This window comes from Ambystoma mexicanum, chromosome 7q, assembly GCF_040938575.1.
Source record: "Ambystoma mexicanum isolate Mex_15411 chromosome 7q, UKY_AmexF1_1, whole genome shotgun sequence".
In the NCBI taxonomy this organism is placed as follows: Eukaryota; Metazoa; Chordata; class Amphibia; order Caudata; family Ambystomatidae; genus Ambystoma; species Ambystoma mexicanum.
In genome coordinates this window covers 1,047,851,102-1,047,865,789 of record NC_090941.1, presented here as the reverse complement: position 1 = coordinate 1,047,865,789, position 14,688 = coordinate 1,047,851,102, and the positions used below count along the sequence as shown (strand labels likewise).

Genomic DNA, 14,688 nt, shown 5'->3' with positions numbered 1-14,688 from the left:
ATAAGGGCTTTTTAGACTTTGAGCATTCCCTTTTACTTTGCCTACTTCTTCCACCAGTTTTTCTTCTCTCTTGGCTCCACAATGGGTCTTCCTTACATCAGAATGGTGTCTTAAGTGAGTTGGAATACAAAATAACATATCTCAATCTTAAGGAGTTAAAAGCGAAGGGGGCTTTGGGCAGGCACTTACTTGCCATTGCCTCAAGGACGGGCCTGAGCCATTTTGTGGATCTCCACCACATCCAGGGGCTGACCCACAATACCCACTGAGAGTTAGTAATTGTGAATTCACCACAGTAGGGCAGACATAAAGAGTCAAGAAACCTCAAAAACAAGAGACCTTTTTCAAGGCACCAATGCAGATGCCAATCGCTTCCATGAACTCCAATGCTATGCCACACCGTATCACAACTCCGACCCCCTGCAACTCGTCTTCAGGTTTGATGCCCAGGAACATGACAAAAGTGTCCCCCCAAGCTGACACAAAAGTGACTGCTTACTAGTAACATCAGTCATTTATAACATTTCAAAACCCTAAAACCATATAACAAAAGGGAATTTGCAAAGAAAATATATGTTAATCAAGAAAGAAATAGATTAAAGGAACAGCCTTATTTCAAACAATTTATTTCTTTTTGAGTTGATAATGAAGACTGATACTTAATGTTAACAAATTCAGCCCTGTAGAAAACAACATCTCTCCTTTCAGCTAAATGTGTAAATAGTTAACAGACTGACCATTATTTCAAAGTGCAATTAACGTATCTGGTGTTGATAATGGCAGCATTGGCAAGCAAACATCACAACATTATCCCATTCCTCCCACACATAAGAACTGAGACTTTCTTTACAAATTCAACGACTGCTATAAAACATATTTACATTTAATTAATAAATATTTTTTTTTAGAATATGTAACATATTTAACATTTTAAGGAAGGTGCAACCGCTGACCATATGCTGAACCACAGCTCTTCTTCTGCTCTCCAGGTCCGGCGTTCGTGTGAGTAACTCATTACAGTAACTGTCGCTTGGGACCGCTCCTTAGCATTACACCAGACCACTGCTGGGGATTACTTTCACGGAAAGCAAGATGAAAAAATCGAATACAATTCTGAATGCTTCACATACTTAGGACTACTTTCTTACTGTGGAAAAACTTTAAGATTTGGTATAAAAAACAACAAACTCAAAAAACGACCCATGTCTTGCCCTAATGCCACAAGGTGGCTTAACAGTGAGAATTGAACAGCTCTCCTGTTATTAAGTCCTTAATTGCATGTATAGAATGTATTTTTTTTAAATGCCATTGGGAAACCTCTTGGGTGGGAACACCTTTCTGAAGGCGAGTGTGGAGTTTACCGGAACACATGTTTCTAATTGTTTCAGAACCTGACAAATTGGCTCCTGTCAGGTGAAAACAGTGAGCAGTTTTCTTTGGAGAGGTAGCTCCTGGAATGGCAGACGTGTAATGCAAAGGCTGGGTGGACTCTCACTAATGATGCATAACAAAACTGCCAATTTCAGTGGGGTTGCTGTACACTAATCTGGCTCAGCTGACCAATGCAAATGGTTTTCTAAAAGTGAATTGATGGCAATGAAGAGGGTACAAACAAGTTATTGTTTTACTGTGCCACCCAGCAAATTGGTCAGTGTGTAGGGTTACCCAGGGTAATCACTACCGGTTACTAACCGTTTCCACATATTGTTTTGTATTGTTTACTATTTAGGGAATGGCTTCTGGGATTCAAAGGAATGAGACAAAGTACTATTTGGAACAGGACTTTGATAAGAGGTCCATTCCTCTGCTAATTATTCAGCCGGGCCTGGAAAAGAAAGCAGGCCAACCTACTGTTAAAATTACATTAATTGCTTTGCATTTCTGATGGACGTGTAATTGAAGATTCCATTGGTTTTTGCAATTTATGGAATCATGTATAATCTCTAGCGACAGTGAATCAACATCGACTTATGTATTAGCAGAATTGGCTGATGTTTACATGATTATAATCCTATTGATTTTAGTCATTTAGAACATGTTTAAAATTGTGGATCATGAATTAAGTAATTGTGTAGCATGTAATTATGATGATGAGTGATGCTATAATGAATAATGAATAATTGTTAATTGAATTGTGTTGCATTGTGCTTTTATGGTACTGGATTACCGAAATAAAGCTGAACTGAACATATACTTGCTTTACAAAGCCTACAATTAGAGTTGCTGTGAGGATCTTCGAGATGTCCATCAACAAATCTTTGTGAATCACATTTGTAGGTAAGCAGCTCAAAGTTGCTCTGGCCATCTCCAGATTTGCTCTGGTTCTAGGTTTTGTGCACCAGATATAAGGTAGCTGGTGAAAAGGAGAGTTGCTCACAGGCATCTCCACATTTGTTTCAGTGCAAATGTTGAAGACTCTGTCCCACCATCGCTACACGGACTCCTTTTCCTTTTGATAATTGCTCTGCGGATGCTCCACATCATGGACTGTCTGAATAAAGGATTGTAATCTCTAATTTTACGAAGACTCTCAGTGTTCAGCATCTTCATGTGCTTATACATAGATCATGCTCTTTATGCTAACTTTTTTTCACCTGAAATTTGACAGCATCACTGTTGACCACATAGAGGAATGTTGAGGGAGGGAGAGAGAACTAAACTATAGGTGTGATTAGAGGATATAGATTGGAATCTCTGCCCATGTGTGCAACTGACATTTTGAAAGTTCCAGGGGAATTCCAAGCAGTTGCATGGTTGCTGGGTCACTAGGTTCCTTTTTACGGAACAGTTTTAAAGCAAAGCTGCATTAAATGGCACCTTCACCTGCACAAAGTGGGGCATTAATGGGACGCATGCTGTACAGTTGGAAATCATGTGCCCAATTTACTAAGATCTCATTCTAGAGCTCAACTCCGAACATTCATACAGATAAGTTCCATTAAGTAATTTGACATGATTCAGAAAACTACGGTGCTGAGCACCAAGTACTTATCAAACCAATTCAGGGTTTAAGTAATGTCACTATCTGGGGCTCTCAACTAGCAGCATTGTATTTTTTTTTTAAATAGAGCTACATTAAAAAGAAGGAGAAAACTTCTGCGTGCCTTCTCACAGAATACATTGTTTCATATCAGTTACGGCGAGACAATTCCCCTAAGAAGGCTGTAGGCATACCAGTGAGTTGGGAGATAGAAATCAATAATACAATAGTGGTGACAGTTTTAGCAATTAAAGAAGCTGGATGAAAACAGCTATTCCAACGAAAACTCTGGAATGTAATTAAAAGGTTATAAAGAGCTGTGAATTGACCCAAATGCAATTGAAGTACCATCAGCCAATCTCTGGACTTGAAGGAGGAAACAAAATGGCACTATACTTCAGATTCATGGTACATTATATTAAATACCCATCTCCAACAATACAAGATGCTCCAAATGAAGTCACCTTTGCTGGATGAATGCACTAATTTTGTCAAGAATGTCCTTGGCCACTTGAATGACTGTGTCTTCCTGGATTAATGGGAAGCTGTTATTAGGTATGCCAGGAACTGGATGATAATGTGGGTACTGTGTCCCCTTATTGTCCACACCTTTTCTTTCCAGTTGACTTACCTTTTCTGGTAATTCCTCAAGGTCACTACTAAAGGTGGAGACTTTAGCAGCTAAGTCTAATATGGGAAAATCTGTTTCAAATCTGCCATGATTTTTACACAGAGCTGCAACCAAAGCTTTTTCTGTGGCTTGGTGGACCTTGTAGAGCACCCATTCACGGCTGTCACGCCCAACGTCATTGGAAGCAGCTCTAAGATCACACTTGGCTTGCTGAAACCATCTACAGGCTTCGTCTGGTTTTGGCTTTCGCTGCTGCCTGTTGTGATGCCCCCAGAAATCATATTCACTCTTAGATTTTCTGGTGAAATGTTCGCGGTTTCTGCGGTGTCGAGATGCTTCTCCATCCCATCGACTCCAGAAGTTGGAAAAGCCTCCAGAGAAATTGGATTGTCTCTTTGAGTTACCTTGGCTGCAGGAATTTCTGCCTTCCTCTAGGTCTCTGATCTTCTGCTGGAGGTATACGCAAATTTCATTTGCAAGCTTTTCCTGCCCTATATTTTTGTCTGGATGATATCGAAGGTAAAGCCTTCGAATAGATTGTGTTCTCTCTTCTTTTGACAATTTCCATATTTTCTTGAGTTGCTCATCAATGCTATTCTTAATGTCTCCTAGGGATTTTTCAAACCACTTATCCTGTTTTTCCTTCTGTTCTTCTGGATCTTCCACCACCACCAGCTCTCTGCAGTTGTTTTTGCTGATGTAGCATCTCTTGAACTGATACAAATCCAGAGCACTGACGTCAATGATGCGTTCAGGCCCGAGATCAATCCGAAACATCTGTACCTCCATGTCGCCACTTACCCTCGACTCTAGCTGCTCCAGGATGATAGCGTAGAGATACACATCTTCGCCCGATGAGTCCATGTAGCCAACGTAGTCCCCCACTTTAAAACTGTTGAAAATGCTCATATCCAGGGAATCATGCCATTCACCAGGGATCACTTCACCTGGATGTGGCAAAGAAAAAGCAGCTTGGCTTGCAGAGTTCCTAGACAAAATACCATACTCTTTCAAAACAACACTTATCTCTTCAGGACACTTACATGTGAGAATCTCCAGGAGGATTCGGGAAGATTCAGAGTTGAGCACATTCATCATTATCCCGTTAATCTCCTTTGTCAGCGAAGATAGTATCTTTACAGATTCACGAAGCTCCATGTCTTCCTTGTGCATAAGATAAACTTTGCACTGGCCATTTGCTCCTTTCCCGATAAACACATCTTTGCACAATGACGTTCCTTCAAGAGCATTAGAATCTTTTAACAGAACTGTCTGTATCTTTTCACAACAAATAATTTCCAGTTTGCTAAAGACAGCTCTGCATTGCTTAGCGGCCTCCTTTCTGGATAACTCGCCACCGCTTTGTGATCTCTGTAGGCTGACAAGGGCATCCTGGAAGCTACTGGACAACAATAGGCCCTTTAACTGCCTTTTCAACTCACAGATGCCACCAATCCTGCATTCAACTATTGACTCAAGGCTTTCGTACGTAACATCTGAGAGCATCTGGGGCTGTATTTCCTCAGGAAGCTGTTTGAGAAGTTTCCCAAGTGCATATTGATCCTTAAAAAGGCTACAATCCTCCAGGTGCACTAGAAACTTAAAAGCAGGCTCTAAGCATCTGATACTCCTATTGGAATTGCAATTGTTAAAAACCAAAGTAGCTGATTCGTACAGCCTCCCATCAGAAGCAGGAAGGTAAAGTGGCTTTAGACTTTGAAGATCAGTGCCAGGTTTAATTTCATTCAGGAGCAAGAGCAGTTTCTCAGTAGCCTTAAGTAAAGTCTTTGTTTGGTTGGCATGCGGAAGCTTCTTTTCTTTGGTTTCCTCATGGATTGTGGCAAGAACCCTGGCATAGTGGAATATAGATGGCTCTGCTTCTACCCCGATATGTTGGAACAGCAAACTGTAGATGGTCAATGCAGTGGGCAACCTGAAAAGATAGGGCCTAAACACAATGTCTTCATGTAGTAAAAACACTACCTGACTGGGTTCTGCAAGATAAGTCTCCTCCACTAAAATCACAGGCAAACTCATCAGAGGTGTACTGTCAAAGGGAAGATGTTCTTGTAGGAAAGAATACATTTTTTGCAGAACTCCACTACGAATTTTCAAGAGTTTCTCGCATTTGCAGGGTGCGTGGCATACATTCTTGAGGTTTTCCAGAACCGAGTCTAATGGTGGTTCAAAGAGCAGACCACATTTCCTAAGGAGCTCCATTGCTTTCTTTGTTCTTTCAAACTTTGTCCATAACACTGCCATTGAAGTCCACACCAGTTTGTTGCTGTCTCTTGAATTCACTATGGAGCCCTTGAGAGCAATCAGACTTGTGTTCTTCGTATATGAAGGATAGATGTTTTGCAAGTCACTTTCAATGTTAACAGGGATGAGGAATTTGATGGTGCAGACTCTTTCAACAAAGCTCTCTGAGCGTTTGTCCACCTCCAAGTGGAGCATATGGGAAAATAATGCTTCTATCTTGGGTTTCAGTGATTTCACAGAAATGCCGCTTTTTGCATCCTGTTCGATTTCAGATGCAAATGCAATGATGTCCTCATTGGATACTTTGTGCTTCATACCAAGACCATACAGCATTTCTTGCAGATGGAGATAGTCCAATCCCAACTGTTTGAAGAAGTTATTTGGGATGAACCTTGCATGTAAATTGAAAGTTTGAAAAATTGAATTATCATGGTCATAAAAGTAAGATGCTTGCTGAAGTGTTCCCTTTACATCTCTAATGAACTGAACTGAACTGAGAGAAGAGAAAACTATGCATTTGTTAGCCTCAAATTCAGTGAGATAGTGATACCTTATGTCACGTAGCAATTTTAGAACTTTGAGGTGCTGCCCTTCACTCATGCTTGGAAGCCGAGGAAGCACAAAATTTATAAGAAATTGTAAATCATTGATCGTTTGAATGTTTAGATCTTTGGCCACGTTTTTGTAGATCTTGTGATCACAGAGGAAAATAGTATCTGTATCTATTTGGTAAAGTTCTTGAAAGAATTCCAGTTCCTTTGACAGTTTTGTGTCTAGGATGTATTTCTTCTGATAGGTACTTAGGCACTGTCGCCTTCCGCCCATTGTCTGAAATAAGGGCAAATATTCAAGTTTGTTCACAAAATCTCTCTTGTTCTGGATGTTAGGTAACCCATTTACCAGAAACCTCAGAACAGTATCAATCTCCCAGTCCTTTAAATTGTCCCAGTGCAGAAGGCTGGCTCTGGCCCTTAACACCTGGAGCACTGAGGAGCAATCATTTGTCTGCACTAAGCAAGGTTTAATGTGGTGGTAGCGTAGGTCAAATGACAAAAGTGATGTATTTAGCTTTGCAAAACCTAACTTGCAAAGGTATTTGGCCACTTCATCCAAGCATTCAAAGACAATGGCATTGAGGTTTCCTAGCGACATCACAAACGTGGCGTTGTGGTTTTCAAAAGTTACTGGAACAATTGTCCAGTCAAAAAAAATATCAACAAGTTCTTGAAACAGAGGTCGGCTTTTATCTTTTTCACTGCCCTCATTAATTTTGGTTTCGAAGAACTTCCAAACACTCTCCAGCCAATCTTTTCTACTTTTAGGCAGCTCATGGTGAACAATGGCTTCTTTCAACACCACCTGGAAACTTTTCCCGAGTGACTCTTTAATGTACCTTGCCGATTCTTGAATGGTGAACTTTTTCAGAAAGCCGGCTTCCTCAAGTTGTTGGACATGCACATCATCAACAACGTTATGGCTGGTGAACATTTGCTCATGGCCTGGAAATAAGGAAGCAAACTTGGTATGATACTTTGGCTCAGTCTTACAAAACATAGTTAGTTTTCCATCAAGCGTCACTAGAAGAGGTAGCCCATTCAGGCAATCTATACTCTTTTTCCTTTCAACATTCAAGCAAAAATTCAAAAGGCAATTACAGCAGGCTTCATTTTGAAGGACAGTGTCAGAAACTAGGAGGGGCAGGTGGTGCCCTTCTTCATGCAGCCTGTGTGCCTTTAAGAATAAACAGACTGTTTCCGGGCACAGAACTGAAACCGGCAACCCTACTTTTTTAAAATCCTCAAATATTTTTTGAAGGCTGTCAATTGGAAGAACCAATCTCATACTTATGTTTTTAAGAGCTCGTTCAACTTCTACATTAAGCTCACCCAGTAGGAAAAAGGGCTCTTCAGTTACTGTCTTTTTACAGACAGCCGACCATTGCACTGTCACAATATCTTTTGTAAAAGTGTGCATTCTGACAGTTTCCTTCCTATACACTGGAATAAGAAGACTTTGTTTTTCAAAAATCATACAGTAGACTTGGCGAACCATCTTCTGCCACAGTTGGGGAATTTTCTCAGATATATGGGGGAAAAAATCAAACAATTTAGCCTCAAGAAAATATTTAGATGCACAAATGTTTTCAAATTGAAGCAATCCAGTTGTGTTTTGCATCATAGTTTTGTGCAAGTGTTCGAGGAGATCACAGTACAGAGGGGCAAGAACATGTGTTAGCAGCAGAGAGTTCCATTCAGTCTTTGTGCTCCCACCATCCTCCTTGCAAATGTCCCTGCGTGCAGAGTCTACAATGAAGCTTCCATTGATGTGAACAGGTAGGCCTGTCTCCACGGGGAGCGGTAGAGTGCAAAAGGCTCTACCTGGTATAAAGTCATTCATGCATGCTGCCACAGCACCATGTGGCAGACGGATGCAGTTTAAATTCTCATAAACTCTACGTACATCAGCCAATTTTTCTTCTCCCCCAACTCCAATCTGCTTGGCTAATATCCATTTGGTAGCTGATGTAGCGCTAGAGCGGCTGCACTTAACCTCTACAGTGTAAAACACCTGGTATGGTGTGGCCACATCCATGGGCACTTCCGCCTCTGCAAAGTCATGGAGCTTTTTTAGGAAGGCCATCTGGTTAGTGGCACATATACTGCTCATCTTTGTCTCAATTGAAATTATTTTTTGCAACTGCCCATTTTCCTGAGAGATCTGTGAAAATGTGATAGTTTTAATATTATTCAAAAACAATACTAAGCTGCTTGCATCCCTCTCCAGTTCCTCACAAAGTTCTTGAATGTCTTGGCTGGAAACTGTCTGATTGGAAATTTGAGATTGAGCTACAGTCTCAGATGTCCTCAGTGGGAGGCGAAAGAGTGTGCCATGCTCCAGATCAAACATGTCATGAAGGAAAGTGTCATACACATCCTGAAATGTTTTTTTGAACTCAGGGTTCACTGCCATCTTTCCCCCTGGAGAGTTATGATCAGAGGTTTTCAAGAATAGAAGGTTGGGGTCGAAAACACACAACATGCTATCACCAGTCACAAAAGAAGGGCAGTCAGTCAGGTGGTAAACAGCATTGAATCCGAGTCCATACTTCCCTGTCTTGTCCAATTTGTCTCCTTTACCACCTTTGCCCAGTTGTTGAATGCCATCAATGTCATCATCTGTAAAGAGTTTGTTGTTGTAGATACAGAGAGCTGGTCCTTGCAGGGGCTTCCACTCATCCCCAAAGATGCGTAGCAAAGGGTGCGTCCGACTGTCCCACACAAAATGGAGCTCTGTGGCACCCGAGTCATCGGCATTCTGAATAAGCTCTTTCAAGATATCTTTCTTGGAGGAATACTCATTAATAATGTTTTTGATACGCCTTGTTAGATCTTCTTTGGGACCAAAGTTTGATACCCAGTGGGATAATGTAGTGAATTTCAGATTCTGCAGTGTTTTGTGAATTTTGGTTGGCACCTTAAACTTCAAAGCCACAGATCTCGGGATCATCTCATGGCAGAAGAGCATGTCTTTACCACAAGGTAACCATTGTGTGTCATTGAAGTGGAGTTTGTCTGCAGCACGCAAGATGCGATCTTGATCCGGGAGCAGAATGCCCTGAGCTTGATAATCACTAACAGCAATGTCATCTGTTTTTTTAAATAGCGCATTGATCAACTTCAGTGCCAAGTCAAAGTCCTTTTTCGGTAACCCTTTTCCATGATGTTTCCTAGCAATGCTTTGAAGGGAAGCCATGTAGTCCTCAAAAGCAAAATTATCTTGGAGACCCACACACTCCCACAACTTGTCAAATTCCTGATATTCTTTGGGCAGCTGATAGAGATAAGGGGCTGCCTCAAACGACACACTACGTGCAACAGCACTCAACAGTACGCACTCTTGACCTATGAGAATGAATGGAAAAGTGAGTGCTCTGGTTCTGATTTCACTCCTTTTCTCCGGAGTATTTTGTATGACTTTATTCAAAAAAGTATAGCACTTTCTGATAATCTGGGTCAGAACTTGCTGGCTCAGTATATTGGTTTTCTTGGTAGCTTCCTCAATCTGCAACATAACTGCTTGAACAGATGGAAATCGGTTTAATCCCAAAAAGTCTAAAATATCAGAAGAGAATTTAAAGTCGTGGCTAACATGCTCTTTACTTAGGACCGGTTGACTTAAGCTTACCAAACTGAGTTGCTTGTAGTGGAAAATCTCTGTTGGCTTTTTAATTGCAATTTCGGAATGTTTCTGCACATTGCTGTGATTAGGAAGACTGGCAGGAAGAAAAGCAATGCTCCTAAACATCACTTGGTCAGTGTTACTGTGGGTATGTCCTAAAAGGTCACTAAGAAGTTCCAGAACACAGCGGATCCGTTGGCATGCTTTTTGTCTATCCTGTTCCCAGATACTGGAAATATTTTGGGCTTGTTCTATCAATTGCATCATGGGGATACTGTCTTTCAACATCCCAAGATGTTCTAGGCGGGACAACCGCTCGGGGTTCTGATACGTGTCTCGTGTTCCCTGTGGAAAGCGTCCGTCTTTCATCTCAAAAAGTGTTGCAACTCTGCCATGTGGGTGCACTAGTTTGCCAATGAACTGTAAGACTCCAGATGGGGTTGATGGAATGCAAGCAGAAGACTTTAGCAGTTTGTCCACTTCTTTGTTCTTCATATCAATGGCATATGTTATGAGGACATCTCTTTCTCTGGCAACCAAAGATTTCAAGTTGCTAAATACAATATCCCTGTAAAATCTTTCCCAGCAATAGGTATTCGGAAGCAAGGCATCGCCACAATCACTTGTGTGAAAACCAGCCTTTACCCACTCTGGCAATGTGACAGCCACAAATGGATGTGGGAGCATTGCGGAGAATACTTTGGTGGCTGTCTCCCCAACTTGTTTGTTGGCCACAATGTCTGAGCTCAAGAAGCATGCATGATTAATTGTGCACCATGCTTTTCCATTGCTGAAGACTGCAGGGAGGCTATCTGCAAGCCCATTGGATACTGCTCTGTAGAAAGCCTTAAGAGCCTCCACAAAACCAGATTTCATTCTTCCGATATCAGGCCAAAATGTGTGGTAGCTGTAGTCTATTAGATCGCCATCTCGGGCCATTTGTTGGAGCTGGGCCAGGGCTCTTGCCCAAGTGACCAAAACAGCATCACAAAGCAACTTTCTGTTCCACTCTCCTTTCTCAGTCGTGTCCCATAAGCTTTTCCTGTTGGACATGATGGAGAAAGATCCATTCAGATGAAACGGAAGGCCCGAGGAAATAGGTAGGGGCAAGAAACAGAAGACCCGTCCTTCGAAATCTTCCAGATCAGGCCTCCATTTGCCAGTGTCCTTATTTTTTAATAGTGGAAGGGCAACTCCAGCCACTGGAAGGTCAAATCTGGTGGTCTTTTTCTTATTCGCTTGATATGTTTGAAATGATTCTCCAATGCCAAAGCTGGAGTGCAGTAAAAAATGCTTTTCATAGGTTGGTGATGACCTTTGTAGCAATGTGACTTTGATGATCGTGGTTCCATTGGCACAAGTGACCTTGTTTTCATCTAGGGCGGCTGTGACAGTTTTCTGTTTGCTTTGCAAAAGGAAGTCATCTGCAATGCTTATCTTCTGAATCTGTTCCCTGGATACCTCCAGATGCAATTTATGTTGATCAGGTAAGGATGAGTCAGGAGAAAGAATTCCCAATGTTACTTTCTGCACTCCCTTCAAGAAGATGATAAGGTTTTGTGATGACTCTGTAAAGTTGCTTATAAAGAGCTTAATCTGTATTTCATTGAAGCTTTCTTTGCAGATCTTTGAGATTTTGCCATCTTCCTCTGTCCTGAAAGGCAAACGAATAAGGGTTCCATTGTAGTTAACAGAATCCATCAGATCACAGCCAAAAACCTTCTGATATGGCTGGAACTGGTCTGAAAATAATTGAAGTACATGAGGGTGCTTCTGGAGGTTGAGCTTGATGCCAGGGTTCGCCTCACTCTGAATGTGCTTCTTGAGGTGAGTTGCATTAGGGTCAAAAATAAGAACACTGCTACCACTGAGGACAGATGGCACATCAGTGATACGGTACACTGTATTGAATCCAAGACCAAATTTACCAATCTTTTCCACTTGGAGTTCTTTGGTAGCAGCGCCGACCCGTGTGATATTGCGAAAGTCTTCTTCACTAAACTTACTGTCATTGTAGGACCACAATGCTGGTCCTTGGCAGGAGGTCATAGCTGGGTCTATGAGGCTGTTCCGAAACCCAAGGTTTTGTCTCATGTCCACTAAGAAGTTGCAGACAGTGGCACCTGCATCATTAGCGTTTTGTATCATCTCCTTGAAGAGGTCAATTTCTTCACTATACTCCCTCAGAATATTCTTTATTCGGAGCGTGATGGGTTCTGATGGTCCCCAGGGTTCAAAATATTCAGGTTTCAGTATTTTGGTGCTGAGTAGTGGCAGTTTTAGAAATGAGGCTGTGGCAAATGGAATATCTTCGTGAATTATGTTATAGTCGAGAACATCACCAAGGTCATTAAGACGTTCCTTCGGCAAGTCACAGAACAAGGTAGTGGACAACGGCTTCAAGGCAAACATTCCTTTGCTGGTCTGTACTGGGATAGGAAGGTCATCTGAACTGTGATGGCCCTTTCTCTTCATCCAGTCCAAAATGGATATAGATAGCTTCAGCTCAACATCAGTACCACAGCCAGAATGTCTAACCTCAATATCCCTCATCATTTTCTGAAGCATTCCGATGACCTGTTCATCTGGAACAGTCTCACAAATCCCACAGTCAAGGAACAGCCTTTTATATATCAGGAAATCCTGGGGGGCCTTCTTGATCTGGCAGCTCAGGTCAAGGCCTTCAGGATAGGTCAGAACTATACTAAATGGGTCTGAAAAACCACCACCATTCCAAATCTTCATACTGCTCAAAACATTCCAGAACTGACCCTGATTATCTTGTACATGTTTGTAAATGCTGTGCAGTTTCATGACCAATGTGCCACTGTCTTCAGTCTTGTATCGATAGCTGAGAGCCGTTAGGTTTTCCACAACCTTTTCAGCTGGTGGTGAATCATTGAGTTTAAGATACCTGCTGGCCTGTTCATTGAATTCATCAGTAAGGGGCATTGAGTGCTCCACAAGAAGTGAGTGCTTCTTACTTCTCAGCTCTATCGGTTTATAAAATGATGCATTGGAATTTTGAGCAATAAACGGCACCCATGCAAGGCTGCGTAGTGTGTGCATAGTCCTGTCATCAAAGCTGGATAACACCTGGGTATCATTGCAAACTCTGATTAGGGCCTTTGCTTTTTTCTCTATAATGTGAAGCTCTCTAATGTTGTGGTTTTTGCTCACATCTTCTGCAATGTGTAAAACATCTTCTTTGGTGATATCCCTAATGGAATCCTTCAGCCCAAGTGATCTCAGAGACTTCAAAATGAGCGGGTCTTGAAAATTCCTGGGAGGGAATCTCCAGCACTCAAATAACTCCTGAAATGTTGTTATTTGAGGATCGAAAAGAGAACAGGGCCTGACAAGCTCTCCATTACAAGGTATGAAGTGTAGACTTTTACAAATCTTTCTGAGCTCTTTATTCTGACTGAACAGCACATCACCATTTCTCAAAACCCACAACATGATTTCTTCTGCGTTATGTTGATGGAGGGCATACTGGCCATTTTTAATGGCCAAAGTAGAAAGCAGAGCCACATCTGGTGCGCTCAGGAACGGCACATTCATATGCAGCAGTAGCCTTCGATCCCGTTCGTCTCTGCAGACGAGCAGCATCACTGGTAGCACCAGATCTTGTGGAATTTGTGGAACAGTGACAAATTCCACAGCTCGGGCATTACCAACTGCAACTAACTTTGACCCTGAAGACTGAAGTGATTTAGTTTTGCAAAAGATGGGCAACAGAGATAAAATCTTGCATTCTTCAGTGCTGAAACAGGTGGCCTGGGAGAGCAAATCACTGAGCATCTTCTTTTGCTCTGTAGACATCACTGATAGTTTTCTAAGAACAATGTCCACACCCAGATTTGAAAAGGCTTTCAAGATATTGTTCGATGTGGGAGTCAAAATATAGTTAGAAAGAGTCTTGTGAAACACTGTTGAGTCCCATTTTTGTATCACGGTGCAGCCAACTGTCTCCATCATTCGTACACTGTTTTCTGCCAGACTGTGACCATCTTTGGTCTGAAAGAGCAGTGACGACTTCTGCTTTAGCCGTGCCAGTTTAAGCTGCTGAGCACTATTCTGCATAGGGATCAAGGGCACCAAAGGGTATCCTTCAAATTGAGATATGACATCAACGTCCTGCTGAAGAAAGTTCCAAATCACATGCAGCCATTCTCTAGGAGGGTGATGTGAATCTCCTAAGTGCCAGGTCACCTGCTCCGGACCACTGATCCAGCTTTCCGGCAAGGCCTTTGGCAGGTACTTCCTGATCACTTCCTTATCCAGGCACAACACATTTTTGAACAGTCCTGCAAAAGATGATTAAAAGATCTCATGTAAGCAAGGACTGCGCTGTAATTGGCATCATCACAATTTGTCACAAATGTACATATAACTTAGTTCTAAGACGCAAACGAACAAGCAAGGTAAAAAATAGTATGAAACATTCCAGTATGGGAAGGGTGTAATGACATTCTATTTACCTACAACAATAATCCTGCCGATTTGTATCTGTTAAAGATTCACACGCTTTGCATAATCCTGTCACACAGTGGTGGAGTTGGAAATGTCATCTTGCTATTGTATGTTTTTTGTTGTTGCTGACCATGAACTTTGCTAAAATTGATTTACGGAA

General features: G+C 41.8%; 1 protein-coding gene across 3 annotated transcripts in view; it reads right to left on the bottom strand.

Moving 5' to 3' along the window:
• Positions 1–609: 609 nt before the first annotated feature.
• LOC138528595 (sacsin-like) overlaps positions 610–14,688 on the bottom strand; it is a 472,485-nt gene continuing 458,406 nt past the window's right edge. For all 3 annotated transcript variants that reach the window (XM_069640375.1, XM_069640376.1, XM_069640377.1), the window contains one exon: positions 610–14,362. In XM_069640375.1, the coding sequence (XP_069496476.1) occupies positions 3,441–14,362 (10,922 nt within the window). In that variant the 3' untranslated portion in view covers positions 610–3,440. The remainder of the gene's footprint in view (positions 14,363–14,688) is intronic.